This window comes from Jaculus jaculus, chromosome 17 (assembly GCF_020740685.1).
Source record: "Jaculus jaculus isolate mJacJac1 chromosome 17, mJacJac1.mat.Y.cur, whole genome shotgun sequence".
NCBI classification, from domain to species: Eukaryota; Metazoa; Chordata; class Mammalia; order Rodentia; family Dipodidae; genus Jaculus; species Jaculus jaculus.
Genome location: NC_059118.1, coordinates 5,452,164 through 5,477,500, shown reverse-complemented (window position 1 = coordinate 5,477,500; position 25,337 = coordinate 5,452,164). Strand labels below are relative to the sequence as shown.

Genomic DNA, 25,337 nt, shown 5'->3' with positions numbered 1-25,337 from the left:
TAAAAAGTTTAAACAAAATTAGCTTTATGTGCTGGAGAGATGGCTCAGTGGTTAAGGCGCTAGCCTGCAAAGCCTAACAACCTAGGTTTGATTCTCCAGTACCCATGTAAAGCCAGATGCACAAAGTAGCACATGCATCTGGAATTCGTTTGCAGCAGCTGGAGGCCCTGGTGCACCCATGCTCTCTGTTTCTCTTCTCTCTCTCTGCTTGCAAATAAATAAATTTTAAAAAACATTAAAACTATTTTAAAATATTTTTAAAAAGTTAGCTTCATGACAAGTAGGGCAAAAAGTCTGTTATGTGTATGTATATGTGTGATGAATTATTGAGTCACAGTTTTGTTCAGTGGTTACAGTGAAAGGTCTCTGTTCACACACGAAGCAGTCACTGATTTTAAATACCACTAACAAAAATTATAATCGTTCTGAAAATCGTTTTCCTTTCTCCCCTCCCAGACCACACTATTTGTAATTAATATCTTAGCTGTTTCCTTATCTTACCAGCAAGAGTGCAACTGTGTCAGATTTTGAATGAATGGTTTTTGTTACCTTCTCAACTTTCAGCATAAAATTTGACAATTTCAATCTGGAAAGCTAAATATTGTTCTTGGAGTAGAGCTGGCCAATTAGTTTAAAAATGACATTGACAAAAACTTTGTTGGAGCCGGGTATGGTGGCAGATGCCTTTAATCCCAGCACTCGGGAGGCAGAGGGAGGAGGATCACCATGAGTTCAAGGCCACCTGGAGACTACATAGTAAATTCCAGGTCAGCTTGACCTACAGTGAAATCCTACCTTAAAAAAAAAGAAACAAACAAAAACTTTGTTGGAAAAAAAAACAACATAGTTTTGATAGCTTTATACAATTGTTTGACAAACATACTAATAGATTCCAATCTGGGTATCAGAACTAAATGATCAGTGATCTGACAAAATTCAAAATTTGCTGGTCCTTATTTTTGTCATGATTTATATAATATTACTCTCTCTCTCTCTCTCTCTCTCTCTCTCTCTCTCTCTCTCTCACACACACACACACACACACACACACACACTGGTTTACTTATTTTTTACTAGAGAGAGAGAATGAACACACCAGGTCCTCTAGCCACTGCAAACAAATGCCAGACATATATGCCACATTGTGCATCTGGCTTTATGTGGGTACTGGGGAATCAAACTTGGGTACCTAGGCTCTGTGGACAAGTGTCTTAACCTCTGAGCAATCTCTGCAGCCCATATATACATATATATATTTAAGGTAGGTTCTCACTCTAGCCCAGGCTAACTCAGAACTCACTCTGTAGGCCCAAGCTAGCCTCGAATTTGTGGTGATCCTCCTAACTCAGCTTCCTAAGTGCTGGGATTAAGGTATAAGCTATCATATCTGGCTCTTCTGTATATATATTTTTATCTGCTATTTTGAGATTATCTTCATCTGTTCTCCACCATCTCATGCTGTGTGCTTAAGAAGGAGCCCAGGCATGACTCATGTCATGACCTTACGTTCATGTTGTGGGATTCATGTTTCTACTTCTGTTATCACGGTTTTCCTTCAGCAAACCACTGGTGAAATATTGATTTGTTTTTTGACAAGCGGGGTATTATGAAATGCAATGGTAACAATGGCGTGTGGAAGTGTGGCACGTGTGCCCCTGTTGGGAGGTGGCGGAGCACACTGCTCTGGGTGAGCCGTCACTAGCTGCCATCTCTCCAGTGCGGACCAGATTGGTCCTTGTGGCATGCTGGCTACTTTTGAGGACCTAAAACATCATATGAAATTCATGATGAGGTGTGGAGAGATGACTTAGCCCTTAAGGCACTTGTCTGTGAAGTCTAAGGACCCAGGTTCAAATACCCAGGACCCATGAAAGCCAGATGCACAAGGTGACGCATGCATCTGGAGTTCATTTGCAGTGGCTGGAGGCCCTGGAGCACCCATTCTCTCTCTGCCCCTTTCTCTTTCTCTTTCTCTCTCTCTCTCCCTCAAATAAATAAATAAAAATAAAATATGTTAAAGAAGATCATGATGAGTCTCACATCTTGTATTTCAGAATGATCTGTGCATGATGTTGCATTGGTTTTTCTTCTGTATTGTATCGGCCAAATGAGCCAGTGGACAGTGCAAATCACCCGGAGGCCAAAGGGACCCATCCAGCACTTGCTAAGAAACATTACAGGGGATGGGAACAGCTCAACTGCTCTGCAAAAAATAAGAACGAATTTGGAGTTCCCAGGGCCAATGCAGAGAGGTGATAATGAGGCAGAGTTGGAGTGACCCAAAGGGACAATTTGTGGATAGTATAGGCCAGCCTCAATTACTGAAAAGGTCAACTGAAAAGCATGCTGACAAATGAATCAAGCAAAGGTTGAGTTGGAGCCACTAAAATCGGCTAGCAAATCCATTAGGTAACCCGTGTGACTAGCAGACTATATGCTGGCCCGAACCAGTAGAGGAACAGCGAAACAAAACCAGCACTCATTTGTAAGGAAAATGTTGACAAAGCAGAAATAGAAAGAAATGACCATGACTCCATGAAATGGCCACAAGAACTCCATGGATCTTAACAGGGAGCATCAGAAACTCTCTAAGGTCAGGAAGAACAAAATACCTGCTCCGGGGCTGGGGAAAAGGCTCAGTAGTTAAAGGGCATTCATTTGCAAGTGTGTCAACCTGTGTTCCATCCTCCCCAGCACCTGTGTGAAGCTGGGTGTGAAGTGGCACACGTCTGCGATCCCTGTGTGCCAAGGCAGCCAACATGAGGCAGAGCCAGAAGAATCCGAAGCTCATGGGCCAGCTTGACTGGCACAGCAGCAGGAAACCAAACAAAGACAAAAGAGACCCTGTCCCAGAGGAAGGAGGAAGGTGTTTACCTTGAGGTTGTCACCTGACCGCCACCCATACGATCCCAGACAACTTGATATCACACAAAAAATATAAACAAATGGTTGAAGAAATCACAAGGGAAGAAATAAGTTCATCCTTATTTTCAGGTGATATGATTATCCAAGATATTTAGAGAGAAAGTAACTTGTTAAAAAGTCCAGAAAGACATGGAGAGATGGCTCAGCAGTTAAGGTACTTGCCTGAAAAGCTTAATGACCCAGGTTCAATTCCCCAGGACCCACATGAAGCTAAGTGCACAAAGCGGCCCATGCATCTGGAGTTTGTTTGCAGTGGCTGGAGACCCTGGCACACCCATTCTCTCCCTCTCTCTCTTCTGTCTGTTTCTACTTAAAAATAAATAAAGCAGTTAAAAAAGAAAGCCCAGAAAAGTTGCTTGTATAAAAATCTAAAATGTAGAAACAGTAGCATTGCCATACTTCAGCAATAAGAAGAAATGTTCAAAAGGAACAGAGAACAACATTGTTCCTAGGGACAAGACAGACAGAGAGAGAAAGAGGCAGAGAGTGAGAGAGACAGAGAGAATGGGCATGGCAGGGCTTCCAGCCACTGCAAACGAACTCCAGACACGTGCACCCCCTTGTGCATCTGGCTAATGTGGGTCCTGGGGAACTGAGCCTCGAACTGGGGTTCTTAGGCTTCACAGGCAAGCGCTTAACCGCTAAGCCATCTCTCCAGCCCAAGAATTTTTTTTTAAAGAGTGACATTGGACTAATCCATATGAAGAGATATTGGAAGCCTATCTTCTAACACATTGATATGCACAAGCAAATTCTAGAAGGATGAACCATTTACCTACAAAAAGTTACCATTTTTAGCAGAAAATATAGAACACTTTTATGGGATATGATACAGCAGTTGAAAATGAACAAATCAGAACTATAATCATAGATTTAAACAAATATCCAAAGCACAACATGGTTTACAAAAATAATCAGGGCTGGAGAGATGGTTTAGCAGTTTAAGGATCTTGCTTGCAAAGCCTATTGGCCTGGTTTGAGTCCCCAGAACCCACATAAGTCAGATTCACAAGGGGGAGCATGCATCTGACGTTTGTTTGCAGTGGCTAGAGGCCCTGATGTGCCCATTCTCTCTCTCTTTCTCTGTCTCAGATAAACAAAATGTTAAAAAATAATAGTCAAATAAATCATGTGTGAATATGGCAGCATTCCTATAAATTTGAGAAGATACAAAATAGTACCTTATGCATGCAGTTCCTGTCAGCCGGCCCTCAGCTGCAGGTTCAATGTCTTTTCAAGTTGTTTGATACAGGGTCTTACTGCCTGGCCCAGCTCGACCTGGAATGTACCTTATAGCCTAGGCTAGCCCCTAACTCACAATTCTCCTGCCTCAGCTTCTTGAATGGTCGGTGGGGCTACAAGCATTCACCACCATACATGCCTAGCATTTCATGTGGTTTGTTTTTCCCCCAGCTTGAATTTTCACTGTGGTTTTTCCATTCAATCAAACTACTGTAATCTTGTCAGATGGTTTTCTAGAATGGTTAGAGACGGAAGTCCTAGAGACTTTTCAATGATTGTATGTGAGCTCCGGGCAAGAGGATTGTGGGAAAGTTCTGGTCTGGTCCCTGCGAACACTCATTCTCCCCCCCCCCCCAGCTACAATTCTCCTCTTGCAGCTGCCCCGGCTGGCCTGTTCTCTCTCATCTTGGCCCCAGTTTCGCTGCAAGCATCAGGAGGGATTAAACATGGAATATGTATCTGTCTTTCACAGGCAGACGGACAGGCAGGTGGGGAGCGCTGGCTGCCAGCAGGTGACAACGCAAAGCCAATATTGCAGGCACACGTAGTGGAAAGGAGGGAAGATAACCGGCCAAGAACTGCTTGTGTCCAAAAGATTATATCAAGAACCCGACGATAGGATTGGCCTCTGATTCTTCATACTACGATTTATTTTCTTTCTAAAAACAACACAGCACGACCAGTGGAGCCCATCTATCCCAAGGATATTTATTCTCTCTCTGAGCTCTCAGCAGCACAGCAAAGAGCTAATGGCTGTTACCACTTTGCATCTCAAAAGAAAAATCTGCTCTGATCATTTCCACGGGGCCCAGGGTGCTCAACACCATCAGAGACCACCGCACGAATTTCCAAGACTGGAGCCACACAGGGAGATTTTTTTATGTATATTTGAGTAGGATCAAAATGCATGTATGGAAGTGTCAAAAAATAAAAATAAATTTTAATAAGTGTGTTTATAAAAGGAATCATGTCAATAGTTCAGTTAACACAAAATTTAGAAGGGATTTGTGTGTGTGTGTGTGTGTGTGTGTGTGTGTGTGTGTGTGTAACATGGGATACACGGTGTTCCCATGGGTACGTGCCCTTGCAGTGCCCCAGGCGGTCGTGTGAGAGCGTGTGTTGCCTGTGGTGGCTGGAGTGCCTGGCTCCCGTTGCTGTTCTGTTTGTTTTTATCTTGAGCCAGTCTCTTATTGATACCCGAGCTTGCAGTTTCTAGCTAACTGGGGCGATTCTCTTCTTTCCATGCCCCTTTGCAGGACTGGGGTTACAGGTTTGCGTGGCCATGCCCAGCTGCTTAAGAAAGTTCTGGAGATTTGAACCCTGGGCAGTTCCAGGCCCCCTCAGGCCCTCTTGCTTGCAATGAACGGCTAAGCCATCTCTCCAGCCGAGAACGTGCTTAGAGATGATTGGGATGGAAAATTGATACGACTTGGGAATGGAACTTGGCCACATTTTACTGTGTGTGTGTGTGGTGTTCACACATGCAGAGGCCAGAGGAAGACATCCTCCTCTCTGGCCTTGTGTTGTTTTCTTGAGACAAAGTCTGTCACTGAACCTGGAGCTGCTGGGTTTTTGTTGTTGTTGTTGTTTTGGGTTTTTGGGTTTGTTGTTTGATTTTTGTTTTCAAGGTAGGGTCTCACTGTAGCCCAGGCTGACCTGGAATTTACTATGTAGTGTCAGGCTGGCCTCAAACTCATGATGATCCTCTTACCTCTGCCTCCCAAGTGCTGGGATTAAAGGCGTGTGCCACCACACCTGGCTTTTTTTTTTTTTTTTTTAACTAGACTAGCTTGCTCCAGCAATCCTCCTGTCTCTGTTCTCCCCAGAGCCAGGGTTACAGACATGCATGACCATGCCCAGTTTTTTTTTTTTTTTTTTTTGCCTTTTTTGAGGTAGGGTCTCACTCTGGCTCAGGTTGACCTGGAATTCACTATGCAGTCTCAGGGTGGCCTCGAACTCTCAGTGATCCTCCTACCTCTGCCTCCTGAGTGCTAGGATTAAAGGCGTGCACCACCACGCCCGGCTCCATTCTGTTTTTTATGTAGGTGCTGGAGATTGAACCCAGGTCCTCAAGTTTGTACAGCAAATGCTTTTTTTACCCACTGAGCTATTTCCCCAGATCAATTTTAGCAATGCTATAAGAATTATATTTTGATAATGTTTTGTGATTGTTTTTGAGTATATAGGTCTGGGGCATATACTATGCCAGTTTTAGATTTATTACTTATGTTTTACTGTTTATCTCCTCTTCTATAATTATTTATTTCTTTCTGTTGTCCATTTATTTATTCTATTATTTTTCTAGTCTTATGCTAGTAGTTTTGTTCAGTAATTACTTTTCAGGGCTGCAGAGATTGCTCAGTGGTTAAGGTGCTTGTTTGCAAGGCCTCATGGCCCTAGTTCCATTCTGCAGGGACTATGTAAACCCAGATGTGCAGTGGCACATACATCTGGAGTTTGTTTGCAGCAACAGCCGTGGCATGCTCATTCTTTCTCCCGCTCTCCCTCTCCTTTTTTTTTCCCCCTCTCTCTTCTCTGTCTGCTTGCAAATAATACATAAAGAATGTTTAAAAATACTTTTCATTTTTAGGGATAATAAGACATCAGACTTCAGTAATGTAAATTGCCTCCTATAAGTTCTGATTGAGCTGATTTTTAATTTTTTTCTTCCTTAGAAATCCTATATTTAGTTTTTAGCTGTGTTTTACACAGTAATTCTTTTTTTTTAAATTTTATTTATTTATTTATTTATTTATTTATTTATTTATTTATTTATTTATTTGAGAGCGACAGACACAGAGAGAAAGGCAGATAGAGGGAGAGAGAGAGAATGGGCGCGCCAGGGCTTCCAACCTCTGCAAACGAACTCCAGACGCATGCGCCCCCTTGTGCATCTGGCTAACGTGGGACCTGGGGAACCGAGCCTCGAACCGGGGTCCTTAGGCTTCACAGGCAAGCGCTTAACCGCTAAGCCATCTCTCCAGCCCCACACAGTAATTCTTTAAGAGAGGCTTTAAAACTGTCCAGTGAAAAGACTTCCCTGTTTCCTCATTTTACTGTGTTTTCTAATTTCGTAACAGGGTGATCAGAGAATGTTCCGTTTGGTATTGCTACTCTTGGAAACTTTTTGGAGGTTTTCGCTGGGGCTTCATATATGGTGGACTTGTACAATCTTGAAAAGGAGACATGACCTCTATTTTCAGACAAGTCTGTTCACAACGTATGAATTAGATACATCGTATTTCTAGAGACATTACCTCCATACGTCAGCCTCATCTTTACATACAATTAACAAACCTCTTCTACAGAGTCCAACACTGGTTTTGTGTGTGCACACTTATACACACAGTTGTCTTGTGACTTGTTGCAGAGATATGAATTACTGCTGTAGATTACTGGGTGTTCACAAAGTGTCATTTTTTTGTCTTAAATTGTACTTTCTCTGATGGTACTTTCTTAAATATTTTTATTTAGTTAATTACTAGAGAGAGGGAGGGAGGGAGGGAAAGAGAGAGAGAGAGAGAGAGAGAGAGAGAGAATGGGCATGCCAGGGCCTCTAATCATTGTGAATGAACTCCAGACGCATCACCACCATATGCATCTGGCTTATTGGGGTCCTGGGGAACCAAACCTTGGTCCTTAGGCTTCCTAGGCAAGTGCTTTAACCACTAAGCCATCTCTCCAGCCCTCTGATAGTACTTTCTCATGATGAGATTGTAGATTCTAGTTTTCTGTTTTTGATTATTTTTTAGCTGTTTTATTTCACTTTGTTTCATTTTCTTGTGCTTGGGGATAAGATCTCATGTAGCCCAGGCTGGCCTGGAACTCCCTATGTAGCCCAGGCTGCCCTGGAACTCCTGGTCCTCCTGCTTTCACCTCCCCCACCTGCTGGAACTATGGGTGAGCACCTCCGTGCTCAGCTCCTTGTCAGTCTCTAAACTCAACCACGTTGCATTGCTTTGAAGATTTTTTTTAAATATATTTTTATTTTTATTTATTTATTTGACAAAGAAAGAGGGAAGGAGAGAGAGAGAATGGGTGGGCCAGGGCCTCCAAGCACTGCAAACAAACTCCAGACACATGTACCCCCTTGTGTATCTGGCTAATGTGGGTCCTGGGGAATCAAACCTGGGTCCTTTGCTTTGCAGGCAAACGCCTTAAGTGCTAAACCATCCTTCCAGTCCTGAAGATTATTTTTAATGGGCACTGCTCTGTCATACAACATGAATTATTAAATTTATTTATTTTTGTTTTTTTGAGGTAGGGTCTCACTGTAGCCCAGGCTGACCTGGAATTCATTATGTAGTCTCAGAGTGGCCTTGAACTCATGGGGATCCTCCTACCTCTGCCTCCCGAAGGCTAGGATTAAAGGCTTGTGCTACTACGCCCAGTAAATTTACTTTTAGAATATTTTTATTTATTTTATTTACTTGAGAGAGAGAGGTGGATAGAAAGGGAGAGAACGGGCATGACACGGCCTCTAGCCATAACAAACAAACTCCAGATGCACACGTTACCTTGTACCTCTGGTGTTATGTGGGTACTGGGGAATGGAATTTGGGTCATTAGGATTTGCAGGCAAGTGCCTTAACTTCTGAGCCATCCTGACTTTTCTTTTTCTTGTGTGTGTGTGTTACACGTGTGTGCAGATGCACCTGTCCTGTGAGGTCACAGGAGACTACTGGATGCCCTCCATCCCTTCTGCTGAGTGCTTGAGACAGAGTCTGTCACTGAGCCTGGAGCTGCTGTGCTTATACTGGGTGACCAGCAAAGCCCATCAATCCTTCTGTCTCCACACTGTCAACAGTAGACATACGGCCGGTCGTGTGTGGCTGTGCCTGGCTCTTCATGTGAGCGCTGGAGACAGAGCTGTGCTTTAAGTCTACATGAGTGTTGAGTCTCTGCAGCTTCTGGATTTCTGTGTTGATGTGTTTTGAGCGACCTCAGTGTCTGTCTCCTTCACCCTGGCGCAGGTTGTCAGCTCACCGCGGAAGCAGCGCTCTTGCTCATCACCAGCTCCTCGGTGGTTTTCCTGGGCCCTGGCTGCTGTGTGAGGGGTGGTTCATCTCCTGCTGGGGAGTCAGCTGTCCATTCTTGTCTTGTCATGCTTGAGCAGCAAGCACTGTTGCCCACTGAGCTGGCTCCCCAATCGCCAAGAATTATCTTTAAATAGGTAATTCGAATTCATTTATATTTATTGACTTGACAGACTTGCTTATATTACTTTATTTTATATATTTAATAGCTTTAAAAGTATTTCACCTGATCTGTTTTACTTTTTTGCACAGTTCTTCTGGTATTTAGGAGAGTTTTTAACTTTGCTTTATAAGTATAACCTTATCACTACACATTTATAATTATAATTAAAGCTACTTAATACATTGCCTTTTTAGTAGGCAATTTCTACAAGTGATCTTATTTCTTATATTTCCATTGGTTAGTTATCTTTCTTTCCGTCTCTGTTTTGTCACCTGACGTCTGTCACCTGATGGTATTTAACAATTACTCTCTTGTGCTTACCTCTGCATTGTTGGATGTAATTCTTTTCTTTTCTTTTTTTGAATAAGTAGAAACTTTATGTGAACACATTATGTGTTGGTACCATTATTTCCCTCTCCCTGCCCCCATTTCCCTGGGGACCCTCCTCAGTGGGATTGCTGGTATTCACGGTGGGGTTGTGGGCTGTGAGTTGTGAGTTGTGAGAACAGCAGTCAGTTATTGTTGGGGGAGGGCAAGGCCACTGGATATTCTGTCTCATTCTGTGGCTCTTATACTTTTTCCACCTCCTCTTCTGTAAAATTCCCTGAGTCTTGGTGGCTGTGTTTTAAGTCTACATGAGTGTTGAGTCTTTGCAGCTTCTGGATTTCTGCGTTGATGTGTTTTGAGCGACCTCAGTGTCTGTCTCCGTCACCCTGGTGCAGGTTGTCAGCTCACCGCGGAAGCAGCGCTCTTGCTCATCACCAGCTCCTCGGTGGTTTTCCTGGGCCTGGCTGCTGTGTGAGGGGTGGTTCATCTCCTGCCGGGGAGTCAGCTGTCCATTCTTGTCTTGTTGCTGGATTTGGGTTGTACTTGGTTCTCACTGCCTTTGACTTCAGCCCTGAGCTCTAGTGCGGGTACAAGACTTGAAGTCTGGTTATTTTGTTATGCATTTATCAACTCAAGCAGTGACCCAAACTTAAAAGTAGCAAAAGCAGGGCTGGAGAGATGGCCCAGCAGTTAAGGTACTTGCCTACAAAACCTAATGGACAGAGTTTGATTCCTCAGTACATACATAAAGCCAGATGCACAAGATGGTGCATGCATCTGGAGTTTTTTTGCAGTGGCTAGAGGCCCCAGTGCACCTATTCTCTCCCTCCCTCCCTCTCTCTCTCTCCCTCTCTCTCTCTCTCTGCTTGCAAATGAATAAATAAAAATATTTCTTAAAAACACCAAAACCAGGGCAGGGGAGAGATGGCTCAGTACTTAAGGCACTTGCCTGCAGAGCCTAAGGACTCAGGTTTGATTCCCCAGGACCTGCATAAACCAGATGACACAGTAGCGTAGTTCATTTGCAGTGGCTAGAGGCCCTGGAATGCTCATTCTCTCTATAAATAAACAAACAAACAAACAAATAAATAAAATATTTTTTTAAATACCAAAACCAGTTGTTCTCTCCGATATGCAGGTTTTCTCTTGTAATCTCTGTAAGTGTGCAGAAATAGGGAAAATGTGGACAAAACCTGCATTGGTGGAACTGTAAGCAAGAGCTAATACCAAGAAGAGAATGAGGGGTTACTGTTTGTTGGGAGACTGGAGGTGGGAGGGAAGGGGTGCTGGAAATAGGAGGGGGTGATCAAGTTGTATTTGAAAATGCCAGAATGAATAATACCCAAATCTCTGTATGCCCACTAATTTTTTTAATCCAATAAATTAAATGTTGAAAAAAAAGAATACTTTTTTCAACTTCTCAGGATTGCAGAAGCAATGAGCCAACCACTCTCTGCTCCCACGTTCTCTCTCTCCCCCTCCCTCCCTCCCTCTCTCTTTCTCGCTTTTTCTGTTTGTATCATGTCAATATTTCCAGGGCATCTGGAGCTTGCAGGGGGCTAAAATGTCATGATCCTCATTTTATCTCCTCTGCAGGCACCATGGCTTAAGGAGCCCTAATCTGCAAAGTGACTTGCGCCTCCTCCACCCACTCTGGTCTCCTGAAACTGTTTTGACATCTTCTGTGCCGGTGTTTTCTTTCCTCCTCTCTTTGTTCTTGTGTATTTATATATGCTGTCATTTTATTGGCATCTTGAGAAGGAGGTAGAATGTATGCATATTGTCTTTCATATTTAACCAGAATCTACAGATGATTCCCAAATAACTCATTTTGAAAGAGAAATGCTTTCCAATAGAAGTTTGGAAGGATGGAAATGTTACATGTTTTATCATCTTGGCTATATAAAATGGTTTTCTTTTCTTTTCTTTTCTTTTTTTTTTTTTTTTGAGGCAAGCCCAATAGACTGGCCTTTTTTTGGTTTTTCAAGGTAGGGTCTCACTCTAGCCCAGGCTGACATGGAATTCACTCTGTAGTTTCAGGGTGGCCTCGGACTCACGGTGATCCTCCTACCTCTGCCTCCCAAGTGCTGGGATTAAAGGCGTGCACCACCATGCCTGTCTGGCCTTTTATCCTTAATACAAAAGAGAGAGAGAGAGAGAGAGAGAGGGCGAGGGTAAGGGAGAGGGAGAGGGCGAGGGAGAGGAAGAGGTGGCGCGTCAGGGCCTCCAGCCACTGTAATTAAACCACAGATACCTGCGCCCCCTTGTGCACATGTGCAGCATTGCACACTTGCATCACTATGCATCTGGCTTATGTGGGACCTGGAACATGAACAGGAGTCCTTAGGCTTTGCAGACAAGCACTTTAACTGCTAAGCCATCTCTCCAGCTCTAAAATGGTTTTGATGATTTTGTAATTTCTCAACTTAGGGACTATCTTCTGATTTATAGTTTTCAGTTTTCTTTATTTTATACAATAGCCATTTGTGTATTTTTTTTTAAAATAGTATGATGATTGGTATGATTCTGTTTTGAGACAAGTCTCCCTCTAGATCCCAGGTGGCTTTAGAAATACTCACATAGACCAGACTGGCCTTGAACTTGTGTTGATCCTCCTGTCCCAGTCTCCCAAGGGCTGGGATTCCAGGCATGTGCCACCATATCCACCTTATGAATCTTTCTTCAGTCCAGAAAACTGGGTCATATATCATGCATAATAAAATGCACAGGAACCATTACTTATAAAGCTGTAAAGTGGGTGCTTGCATATTAGTCAGTCTGGCTGTGAGAACTAAGTACCACTGATTGGGTTCAGGTTTATTATCAGAGGCTTACTTTTTCACACTTCTGGGTGGGGGGGTGGGTGAAGGTCCCATTCCTGGACTCTAGTTGGCTGTGTCCTCCTGTAGCCTCACAGAACATCAGAGAAATCTGATTGCTTTTTTTTCCCCCTTCCTTTATGAGAGCATGAGTTCTATTGCATAAGGGCCCCACTCTAATGACCCTATTTAATCTCAGTTACCTCCTTGAACACACAGCATACAGCACCCCCTGGTGGGGGTGAGTTTCAACATGGGAGTTTGGGGGCAAGGCACAATTCATCTCATAGCTGTCTGTGTGACAATTACCCATGTCACAAAAAGCACACTGCAAGCACTTTACAATCTCTCCCATATTACTATCTCCTCCATCCCAGGGGTTCCCCTGTTCCCAATTCATATTGCATTTTTGTACTTGATTTTGCATACACACTTACCTCCTATGTGCTATGGCTTGACTGTCTCCCAGTACTTGGGAGGCAGAAGTAGGAGGAACAGGAGTTCAAAGCCAGCCTGAGCTACATGAGTCCCTGTTTCAAAAAGAACAATGGTTTTGAAGACTTAATTTTCTACTTTATAAATTTCATATATTTTGTACTTTTATACATTTTAGAGGTGGGTCTTTGGGAAGTAATTAGGATAAGTGCAGGCCTGAATGATGGCAATTGAGGCTTTCAGAGAGGCGGAACAGAGAATGGAGCAGCCATATCTGCTGTCTCTTGCCAGGTAGTGATGCTTCCTGAATGCTGACATCAAGCTCTTGGATTCCCCAACAGCCAGAACTATGCCTAATCAACATCTGTGTGTTAGAAATTGTTAGTATGTAGTAGGTAGTCATTTCCTTTATAGCCTTCCTTCCTTTCTTCTTTCCTTCCTTCCTTTCTTCCTTCCTTCCTTCCTTCCCTTAACATACTACTGCACGTGGTCATATTCCCATCTTGTTTTATACTCTCTCTTCCAGTCCCTCTCCTACAAATGCCGTTATTGGTATTCCTTGTGGAGTCACGAATGGTTAGTGTTTCTTTTCTTTTCTTTTTTGTTTTTTTGAGGTAGGGTCTCACTCTAGCCTAGGCTAACCTGGAATTCACTATGTAGTCTCAGGGTGGCTTCCAACTCAGGGCCATCCTCCTACCTCTGCCTCCTGAGTGCTGGTATTAAAGGCGTGTGCCACCACACCCAGCCAGTGTTTCTTATAAGACCTTCTCTCACCTGAGGCTCACCCATTTACAAATACAAATACACAGAAGGCTAGATGCTAATCCACCTGGAACTGACCCCTGTGTGCAGAGTGAAGTCCCCTATTCCGTGTCCCGATCCCACTGGGAGCCTCATTCTCCTGGATCATTAACCACAGGCGTTCTTTCCCGGCTGCTCCGTGGAGCCACCTTCATGACAAGTTAAAAGCTTGCACTGGTCTGTCTGGGGTCTGACTCCTTCCACATGAGTGACTCGGTGTTCCCACTGCTAGGGTTTTAGTGTTTCTTGACACCAGTAGGGTGACTTCCCTTCCCTTGTTTTTCTACTCAAAAGCATTTTGGTTATAATTTATTCTTTGCATTTTCATATACATTTTAGAGTCATTGTGTCAAGTCATGCCATAAAACCCACTGAGATTTTGATTGAGGGTCACATTAAATTGATTAGACATTTGTGCAGTTTCTACAATATTGAGACTTTGAGTCTAAGAACATAACATTATCTCCCCATTGATTGGTAAAAGATTATTTTCTTTTGTAATTTTGCTTGTAAAAGCCTTACTCATACTTTTATAATATTACTTCTGGATACATGGTATTTTAAAATGCCAATGCTAATGAAATTCTTAAACATTATTTTGTTTCCTTGTTGCTAATGCATATATGTATATATAATATATATTATATAGTTGATTAATGTGTCTTAATTCACACCCAGATATCTTTCTAAATATTCTTATTTATTTATTTTAAGGCAACTCCAGATGCATGTGTCACTTTGTGCATCTGGTTTTACGTGGGTACTGGGAAATCGAACCCAGGCCATCAGACTTTGCAAGCACTTTAACCACTGAGCCATCTCTCTAGCTCCCAGCTACCTCGCTATAAATATTATTAATCTAATATGAATTCATTTCGCGATTGCATTGGATATTTCCTGCCCTTGATATTACTCCCTGTAAATTACAACTCCTTTGTTATTTTCTCACTCATGGGCTTTTTTGTTTCCTTCCTTACCTTACTACCCTGGCCAGGACTTTTTATTAGAGTTAAACTGGTGAAAAAGAGACATCTTGGGCTGGGAAGATAGCTCAGCAGTAAATGGTGCTTACTTGTAAAGCCAACTGACCTGGATCAAATTCCCCAGCACCCATATGCCCATGTAAATCCAGATGCATAAAGTGGCATAGGCATCTGGAGTTCATTTGCAATGGCAAAGGCGCTGGTGTGCCCATTCTTTCTCTCTCTCCCTATCTCTCTTTCGAAAATAAATTAAAAGTACAGTTTTAAAAAGAGATGTTTCCACTTTTTATTTTTCCACTTGATCTTGGAGTGAAAGATTTCCAACACAATCAAGTCTGACGAATGAACACCTTTTTAAAGAATACTACTTTTTAAAGTTAGGGCAATTCCATGCTATTCCAACTTTTCTGGTTTTTTTTTTTTTTTTCTTTTTTGCAGGCGTGTATATGTGTGCTCGTATGAGAGTGGCTGTCTGTGTGCATGTGGAGGTCAGAGGCTGCGCAGAGTGTCTGCTGTAAGCTCTCTCCACCTTGGTTATTGAGACAAGGTCCCTTGCTTCAACAGAGTGCTTGATCCAGCTAGACTAGCTTTAGTGGGAACCCCCGGCCTCTGCCTCCTGAGTGCTGGAATTACAGGTGTGCTGCCACCCCCGCCTGGCATTTCCATGGGTTCTGGGGACCCAGACTGAGAACTTCATGCTTGTGGGCAAGTGCTTTACTAACCAAGCCATCTCTACAGCCCTGCATTTTAAAATCAGAAATGAAAATTGAACTTTATTTAAGTGACATTTTTTTTCTGCATCTTGGAAGGTGGCCACATGACCTCTTTTGAGTCTACTTACGGAAACATAACACTTTCTCTATTGTGATTTGTATTACTGTTAGAATTAGCCAATACAAATGGTGGAAATAAAGAAAGCTTCAAAGGACTGGGGAGATGGCTCAGCAGTTAAATGTGCTTGTATACAGAGCATACCCGCCCATGTTCAATTCCCTAATATCCATGATGCACTTGCATCTGGAATTCGTTTGCTGAGGCAAGAGGCCCTAGTGCACCCATTCTCTCTCTCTCTCTCTCTCTCTCTCTCTCTCTCTCTCACTTTGCTAGAAAATAAATGAATAAAATATATATAAAGAAAGTTTTGCTGGGAGTGGTGGCACATGCCTTTAATCCCAGCACTTGCGAGGCAGAGGTAGGTGGATTGCCATGAGTTAGTTCAAGGCCACTCTGAGACTGCATAGTGAGTTCCAGGTTAGCCTGGACTAGAGTGAGACCCTACCATGAAAAACAAACAAAAAGAAAGAAAGAAAGCTTTACAAAGACCTTGTTATTATCCATGAAGAGGGGTTGGGCGCAAGTGTAGGCAGTGAAATCTGCCTCAGATGTGGCGGTGCCTGTTTTGAGGAAGCCTCCCATTCTGAAATGACAGCCCTCTCCTCTGCCAGCCCAAGAGGCAGAGCAGCTCAGGAGCATCCAAGTCACGCTGGAGCGTCTAAACAGGGACGACGTAAACAGCCTCATGCGCACATTATTTGGTGAACATTTTCCAGGGCCATTCATTAATATTTCTGTTTCCGTTGGCTCCTGCCTCGCTTTCAGGGTAGGCCTTCCCTGCACTTCATTCCTGTGTGTACCTAGCAAGCATGTGAGTGCACGAGTGTGTGTGTGTGTGTGTGTGTGCGTGTGTGTGTGTGTGTGTGTGTGTGTGTGTGTATGTGTGTGTGTAGGGTTTGCAAGAGTCATCTATGCAGGACACTGGAGCCCAGTGAACTCAGACCCCCTGCGCGTCACAGTTTCACACAAGCTCCCCGGGAGGTTAGTATGCAGTCAGTGTGGCGAACCACTGATCTGTTCCTTCTTAAAATTCAAAGACACACTAAGTATGGTCATGAAACAAAGCGCACAGAAGTATTCCAGCCATTGCAAAGTCAAATAGACAACGGGATCCCATCTTATCCAAGCGAAACCTGGCAGGATAGACCAAAGAAATATGCGGAAGGAGAGGAGGATAAAGAGAGAGGAAGGCACAAGAAGGGTAGCGTATCTACTCACTCGATTTTCTCTGGAAGATCAGTTCGGGTCATGCACACGCAATTGACCAAAATAGTGACGGTAATGAACACAGTGAACCATCTGAAAGACGTGTGTTAAGGAAAAGGTTTGGGTCACCATCCCTTCCTGATGTCACCTGGGGTCACCCTGATGTTGAATGATAAGTTCATAACTCACCCGCTATCAGTTTTATGGCCTTGTCACTGCTCATATTCACTGAGTGATAAAACCTTGGCTGACAACTCAAATTATTATTACTATTAATTATTGCTGCTATTGTATTTGACAGTGGTGCTGTAGGTACTGAACTCAGAACCTCATGCATGCTAGCTAAGCTCTCTACTGAGCCAAATCTCCAACATCTGTTTACATTATTACACTTGGCATGAATGCACGTGGTGTGGTGTGTGCTATGATGTGTGTATAGTGTATGCATGTGTCACACATGTGTGGAGGCCAGAGAAGAATGTCTGGTTTCCTCCTCCTTTCACTCATCCCCCCATTCCCTTGCGAGGGAGTCTCTCACTTAACTGAGAGAGCCCCGGAGGTTTCCTGGGAGCTGGGGTCACAGATCTGCATGGCCATGGCCAGCTGTTTCCATGGGTGCTGGGGGAGTGAAGAGGAGATTTCTGGCCTCTCGGGTCCTCCGGGTGCTCTAGCCACGGAGCCGCCTGCTCAGCCCTGGTTCCCAGCATTTTCAACACTACTGGCATGCGCGTGCACATTGTGCATATTCGGACCTGAGCAGACAGCGCGACAAAGCTCAGCCGTGCCCTGAGCCGCAGCGCTGAGAATTTGGCCTGCAATCCGAAAACAGACCCCCGGGCAGGAGGAAAGGAAACAGGGGTCCCTTTCCCAAAGTGTCCTTCTGCCCTGAAGGTGTCATTTCATTATTCAAGGTGGCTTGAAACCCCGCTCAGCCAAAGTCTGGCTTTCCTCTTTTTTTAAAAAAAAAATTGATTTTCAAGCACAGATAGAGAGGCGAGACAGAAAATGGGCATGTCAGGGCCTCCAGCCACAGCAAACATGTTCCAGATGCATGGGCTACTTTGTGCATCTGGCTTTACATGGGCACTGGGGAACTGAACCGGGGTTGTTAGGCTTTGCAGGCAAGCACCTTAACCACTGGGCAATCTCTCCAGCCTGGGCTTCCTCTGTTTATTTGTATGTATGTGTGTGGTGTGTACATGCTTGTTATGTGTGTGTGTGCACATAGGTGTGGGTGTATGTGCAGTGCAGTATGTGCACGTGAGTGTGGAGACCGGAGGTTGTTGTTGAGCATCTTCCTCAACTGCTCCCCACTTTATTCTTTTACTTTTTATTTTGTGGGAGGGTGTCTGTGTATGTGTGTATGTGTTGGTTCATGCGTGGGAGCTCGCGCACGTGTGTGGAGGTCAGAGGACACTTGTGGGTGAGTCCTCCCTGGTCTCCCTCATCTGAGGCGGGGTTTCTATCTCTGGGTCTCACGGTGCTCTTATTCTTTGCTTTGCTTCCCTCAGGTTTCCGGAAAATTCTCCTATCTCTGCCTTCCAGCTCACCAGCAGCTTATAGGTATTACAGAAGCCTACCACACAGCTTCTGGCTTTTTACAAGGGGTCTGGAGATCAAGTTTGAGAATTCAGCTATGAGCGGTGAAGTGTTTTACCCAGCCCACCTTACTCTTTAAGACAGGGTCTCTTGCTGAACCTAGAGCTCACTGATTCAGCTAGCTACTGAACCCCAGGGGTTCCCTTTCTCTGCCTTCCTAACACCGTTTTTATAGGCAAACACCACTTTTCTGGCTTTTTATGTGGGTCCTGGGTATCTGAACTTGGGTCTTCATGCTTGCATGGAAAGTGCCTTATCAACTGAGTCATTGCTCCAGCCCTTAAAAATCTCTTATTCAAAAATATACAGAAGAGCTGGAAAGATGTCTTAGAGGTTAAGGAGCTTGTCTGTGAAGCTTAAGGACCCAGGTTCTATTCCCCTGTGCCCACGTAAGGCAGATGCGCAAGGTGGCGCATGCATCTGGAGTTCATTTGCAGTGGCTGGAGGCCCAGGCATGCCCATTCTCTGTCTGTCTGTCTGTCTCTCTCTCTCTTTTCCTCCTCCTTCTCTCTCTGTCTTGCTCAAATAAATAAAGAAGTAAAAACATACAGAAAAAATAGAGTTAGATGTAAGTGGGGGGCACAGGTTTCATGAAGGGCAGTTGAGTTAGATGGCTTTTCTAAGCGGAGCTCAACTCCACTGGGCAGTGAGCTGCTAGGTAGTGGTGGTAAAAGCAGGCATGGGGCAAGCGAAGTTCTGAGGAGAGTCCAGTGTGAAATAGCCTGAGACAGAATCTCAGGAGTGGAGACTAGGCCAAGGGAGACCCAGAAAGGGAAGGACACTTTGTGAGAAAGACGAGTGGATAGGTTAAAGTGAGAGAAAAACATGACAGGGAGGAGACTCCCAAGCCAGATGTCTCCCACCTGGACCTTCCCTTAGGGCTGGCCAAGCTCCTCACACTCCTTCCTAAGGGAGGCATCCAGGCCAAAGAGAAGTCAGGCCTGCAGGGAAAGGACACTCTCTCCTTTCCTCACTTCAGCTCAAGCGGGAGGAGTCAAACCCTGCTTGGTTTTCCGGAGATGCCTTCAATGTGTTTTGTTTTATGGCTGCTTAGAAACACATCCATTTTGAATAGGGAGATGCTGTTATGCCACATTTTTCCTGCTGTCTTACAATTAAATTAAGAAGCAAGTTCACATAGGGAGACATTTAACCCAAGGATGAAATGAAAATCATATCTTCGATTCTACAAGCCTTTCAATGTTATATGCCACTGTATGCATAAGAAACCAGTCATAGAAAATGTGACTGGAATCATAATCTTGGATGAAATATTAATTATAGTACTCAGTATGACAAACTTGAAGAATCTCATTTGGGACTATAGTTACAAAATTGATAAAATTCAAATATATCTGCACATTTTTGTGAGGAGGGGACTCATGAACAGATTCTGCCTTCCAGCTGTGGCTCCATCGAGCAATTACTTGTTCTATAGATTTCAATATGAGACACTATTCACTGGTTACTTGGTTATCTTGGGGTATTTTAACATTTCTTTAAAATTTTTAAACAAATATTTCATTTATGTATTTGAGAGAGAAAGAGAAAGAAGCAGATAAAGAGAAAATGGGCATGCCAGGGCTTTCAGTCACTGCAAACGAACTCCAGACATAGGCTCTACCCTGAGCATCTGGCTTACATGGGTTTATGGGGGAATTGAACCTGGGTCCTTAGGCTTTGCAGGCAAGCACCTCAACTGTTAAACCATCTCTCCAGGTATTTTATTTCTAATGACCTGTTCCTTATGTACTTGTAATTCAACCAGGAAGCATGGAGGAGAGTTTATACACTTGCTATTTTTCTTCTATTTGATGCTTCGTGGTCCAGTGGTTTTGTGTTGAGTGCGGATGGCTCGGTGCCAGGCTTACAGGCTCAGAGAGTTCAGCAACCTCCCAAGCCGTCCCGCACTGGCAGGGCTCAAGGTGGGAGAGCACCTTTATACTGGAGTCTTCTAGGAGGAGGCCAGCTACCATCTGCCAGGCAACGAGGGCAAGGTTGTCCTGCACATGAGCGTCCTGGAATCCAGGGCTGTATTTGTCACTAAGAACTTCCAACTTGGACAGCCCTCAAGGAAGGCCCTTGAAAGCCAAGACAAAATCTTTTGTGTACTAGTTTGGCTTGCCTTCTAAAACAAAACTGAGCGGCGGCAGAAGGCCATTTATGATGCTACCTGAAGCAGCTGAGACAAAGTGGACCTGGGACAGCCTGCCTCTAATTATGTCCCCCTGCAGTAAAAACTTCAGACTATCAGTATTTTCAACCTGATGTTAGCTGGGCAGTCACTTGTGATGTTGGCAGGACTCCAGATAAATGATGCTCTATCCCTGTTATGGAATGTTCTCGTGGTCTTCTGGGAGGCACTGCTCTTTTTTCTCATAAGTAACCACTCCCAGCGGGGCCCATGTAATGACCCATGCCTAACTGATGTGGCCAAAGACAGCCTTGGGGTCCTGTTACTGGTCCTTACGTACTGGGCCACATTTGGTGTGAGGAGATGCCGGGGACATCAGTCAAACTCCCTTTAGGAAGGACTTTTTTTACGTTTATAGTCTGAAGTGAACCTGAACTTCCTGTGGGCTGTATGAACATTTCTTCTGTCTTGAGGATTCTATGTGTGTGTTTATGTACTGGGGGGAGGGTGTCTTGGGCACAGTAAAACCACAATGATTTCAATGCTGTAATGACCTCATGTCTCAGGGTTCAACTGGAGGAAAGGTCTGCTGCTAACGTCTAAAGAATGCACTGGAGGGCTAGAGAGATGGTCAGTGGTTAAGACACTCACCACACAAGCCTGATGTCCAGAGTTCACATCCCCAGCACCAGGTAAGGACTGGATGCCAGCAGCTCATGCAACTGTAATCTCAGGGCAATGGAGAATAAAGTCGGGAGGGTTCCAGAGCTTGTGGGCCAGCCTGCCTGGCACTGGCAGAGGCAGCGGTCAGAGCCCTTGTCTCAAGCAAGGCAGACCTCATACTGTGCAGCTGTACTCCAATCTTCACACACACACACACACACACACACAGGTTTTGGCCAGTGGTCAGTCTGACTCCACAGCATGGAGGAAGTGACCTGCAAAGGATACGAGTGGACAGACACTTTGATGGCCGTTCTTCTGATCAGGTTGAAGGGACTGAACAGCCACAGGGCCCGAGTGGCACTGAACCTGGAAATCGTCCTTCCTTTATTCAGCACCATGAATGTCTGCAATGGAGCAAAGCAGAAGCGTGTCTCCCGGGAGAATCAGTGATCCTGACACCAGTGTGGTTTTGAACACGACTGGCCTGGGTTCGGGCACATAAACAAGGGCGCGGGGAATCATGGGTCACTGGCAACCTCATGGAGGTGCAGAGAGTTGGAGAGGGTCAGGGCCAAAAGCCATCTCCTCCTCCTCCCAACCACAGCCTGGTCACCATGTCGGACTATATGTGGAGAAGTCCACTGAGTGTGCTTAATGGAAAAGCCGCTGACCCAGGCGCTGGATAGAAGCCACAAACCATGTTAGAAATGGTGGGTTCTTTCCCCTATGGTCTCTTTCCCACACATCCTACTGTACCACAGCCGTGTCAATCGTGGGAGCTGTGGCACAGGTGGAAGTTGTTGTCATAAGTAACTTTTCTTTTTTTTTTTGATTTTCTGAGGTAGGTTCTCACTCACTCTAGCTCAAGCTGACCTGGAACTCACTGTGTGGTCTCAGGGTGGCCTCGAACTCATGGTGATCCTCCTACTTCTGCCTCCCAAGTGTTGGGATTAAAGGCGTGTGTCACCACGCCCGGCATAAGTATCTCTTTTTAAAGTAGTAGTTCTCGAGCTTTCTTGATTTTATAAAGTTCCACTCCCCTAAATGATTGAGGGTGCTAAAGAGATTTTGTTTGTCCATACTTTTTCTTGCTCATACTATGTGCATGTTTGTATTTGCACATGGGTGTCTGCATGTGTGGGATAGAACTTGACACACGCAGGTGTATAGTTAGCGTGGTGGTGTCTAATGTATGGCCCCATAGACTCAGGTGTTTTATTAAAATTGAGTTTACAACTTCAGCCCCCGAGTGTCTGATTCCTGCTATAGTGAGGGGCGTGTCACTGGGGGCGGATCTGATTCCAGCCCACAGGTGTGTGGAGTCCAGTTTGAGTTCTGGGAGCTTGGGCTCTCCGCTCGAGGGCATTTGCTGTGGTTGTTTCTGTCTGCTTGGACCTGCGGAGGTATGCAGCCGCTTCGACCCTTAGCAGGACTTCCCTGGATCTGTAAGCTTGAAATAAAACCCAATCTCCCCATAAGCTGTGTTGAGTTGGATGTCAGCTACGGTCTGGATCCTCAGAAGGCTCGGACGCCAGCCTGTGGTGCCATTCAGAAGTGACTGGGCCTTAAACATGTGAAGCCAAGTGGGAGGAAGTTAAGTCACTGGGGGGGGGGTTGAGTGGCCTTAAAGGAGATGCAGGGACCCCAGACCCTTCTCATTCTCTTTGCTTCCTGGCCACCATGAGGCACGCACTTTCTCTCTGCATGCCTTGTCCATGTGCCACCACAGGCCCAGAGTGACAAGACCAAGAGACATGCACAGAGACCTTGGAATCCAGAAGCCTAAATAAATCTTTCCTCTTTTCTCATTGAATTTCTCTGGTATTTTGTCAAAGCAAGGAAAACTAACACATTAAGTATACATATATATTAAGGTTATGGGTGTAGAGATCCTGTTTATGTGTGCATAAATGCCATGTTAGAAATTTAAAACCTAGCCGGGCATGGTGGCGCACCCCTTTAATCCCAGCACTCAGGAGGCAGAGGTAGGAGGATCGCTGTGAGTTCGAGGCCACCCTGCGACTACATAGTGAATTCCAGGTCAGCCTGGCTAGAGTGAGACCCTACCTCAAAAAATCAAAAAAAAAGGGAAAGAAAGAAAGAAAGAAATTTAAAGCCTGGGAAGTTTATTTTATTTTTGCATATGTGTGGGAATGCATGCACTTGTTCACACGTGTGTAGGTACGTGGGGGGCATGCAACTGTGTGAGCATGGAGGCCAGAGGGTAACATCAAGTCTTCCCCACTCGACACCCTGTTTTTCTACACAGGGTCTCTCACTGAACTCAAAGCCTACCAGCTGGGCTAGACTAGCTCTTCTCAGTAATCCCTTTGTCTCCATCTCTCCAGCACTGGAATGACAAGTGTGCCACCATGCCCTGCTTGTACGTCCGTGCTGGGGATCCACATTCAGCTCATCATGATAGCAAGGCAAGCATTTCACCAGCTGAGCCATCTCCTCAACCCCAGGAGTTTTTAAAGATGAGAGGACATGGACACACATTCCAGTGGCAGTTGGTGGTGCGGTCACCCCTACATGTAGCATGATCTTCTCATAAGACAATGTGAGTAAGAAACACAAACGAGGGCTGGGGAGATTGTTTAGTGTTTGTAGCATTTGACTGAAAACCCTAAGGACCCAGCCTCAATGCCTCAGGACCCACGCCAGCCAGATGCTCAAAGCGGCACATGCGTCTGGAGTTCGTTTGGAGCAGCTATCAGCTCCGTCTTACCTATTCTCTCCCTTGCTCTTTCTCACTCCTTTCAGATAAATAAATTAATTTCTTAAATATTACAAAAAGAAACACAAAAGAAATCAAAGCTATTTACAAGCTACTTTTGATTCCACTGATCCACAAAGTTTGGAAGACTCCAAGTGTCCCAAGACCAAACCTTGAAAACGCCCTGGCTTAAGTCATCCTACTTTTGCTCCATCCACTCTCCTCCCCGACTCCCAATCTCAGCTTCCCACGTGCAAGAAGGCCTGACACCTCCAGAGACTCCGGGCAAGGTCTCATTCATGGGAACAGTGAGCTTTCCCTGCTTCTGAGGGTGAAGGTTGGATTGGTTCCTATCACAATATTCATGGATCCAGAGAGCATCAAGGAGGTGAGATGGCTACTTTTTGTTGTTCTCATTAGCCTGGGTTCATTGGCCCTCGTGGGCTGGTGGGATTAAGGCCTCCTCACACCCAAGCTGCGAACACATGTCCCCACTGGAGGCTCTTACCCGGTGTGTGCTGTAGAAGGGGTCTAGGTCCTCCAGGGGCTCCCCGACCAGCTCTGCTGGGAGCTCACCATAGAACGTGGGCAGCTGGTTGCAAGCCTTCAAATCCAGCTGGGGCCGGGGCTTCTCTTCCCGGTCCTTCTCCTTCCTGTGTCTGTCTTTGACTTTCTTGGCTGCCTGGTGGGCAGCGATTTGCTTCTCAATCTCCACCAGTGATTCGGGAGTAAACCGACGGAAGTTGGGAGTTTCCACGGACCCAAAGGGCAGTTCCATCTTCTCATTCTTTTATTTGTTCAGGAAGGAGTCACACTCTGAGGAGAAGAAAGCATAACCACAGAGAGGTGACAGCTTGCCCACTCGACTTCTCCCTCCCATCGTCCCACCTTACTTGCTAGACCGGCTCCTCACAGCTGTTGCCAGTCCCCTCGCTTAACTCCCCAGGGACTCCCCTCAGAACCCATCCCCCTGCAGTGGTCTTGGGAGAAGCTGTTGATCCCTCACATCCAGATATTGCAGGCATGTCCCTGCCTCCCAAGCATGACATCATTGCTTCTTCATCAAGCTGTGACAATGCCCACCTCCCATTCTAGCTTCCTCTGTTTTGCCCTTTTCCTTCACTTCTAGGTTCCCATTCTCTCTCTTGAACTCATGGAAGCATTCTGCTGGTCATCATCATCTTAAAGCTCATGCTGCTCTCTGACCACAATATGTTTCTTAAATTAAATTATTTTTTTTTTTCAGAGAGAGAATTGGTGTGCCAGGACCTCCCCCATTGCAATTGAACTCCAGGCACTTGCGCCACCTAGTGGGCATATGTGACCTTGTGCTTGCCTCAACTTTGTGTGTCTGGCTTACGTGAGACCTGGAGAATCAAATATGGGTCTTTAGTTTTCACATTTTATTTTTATTTGTTTATTTATTACAGAGGGAGAGAGAATGGGGC

At 44.9% G+C, this 25,337-nt stretch overlaps 1 protein-coding gene across 2 annotated transcripts in view; it reads right to left on the bottom strand.

Moving 5' to 3' along the window:
* The window catches only part of Scn10a (sodium voltage-gated channel alpha subunit 10), a 121,075-nt gene extending 96,408 nt beyond the window's left edge, over positions 1-24,667 (bottom strand). For both annotated transcript variants that reach the window (XM_004662102.2, XM_004662101.2), the window contains exons 1-3: positions 24,398-24,667; positions 21,456-21,574; positions 16,784-16,864 (exon numbers count right to left, since the gene is read on the bottom strand). In XM_004662102.2, coding sequence (XP_004662159.2) covers positions 16,784-16,864; positions 21,456-21,574; positions 24,398-24,667 — 470 coding nt within the window. The remainder of the gene's footprint in view (positions 1-16,783; positions 16,865-21,455; positions 21,575-24,397) is intronic.
* Positions 24,668-25,337: the final 670 nt, after the last annotated feature.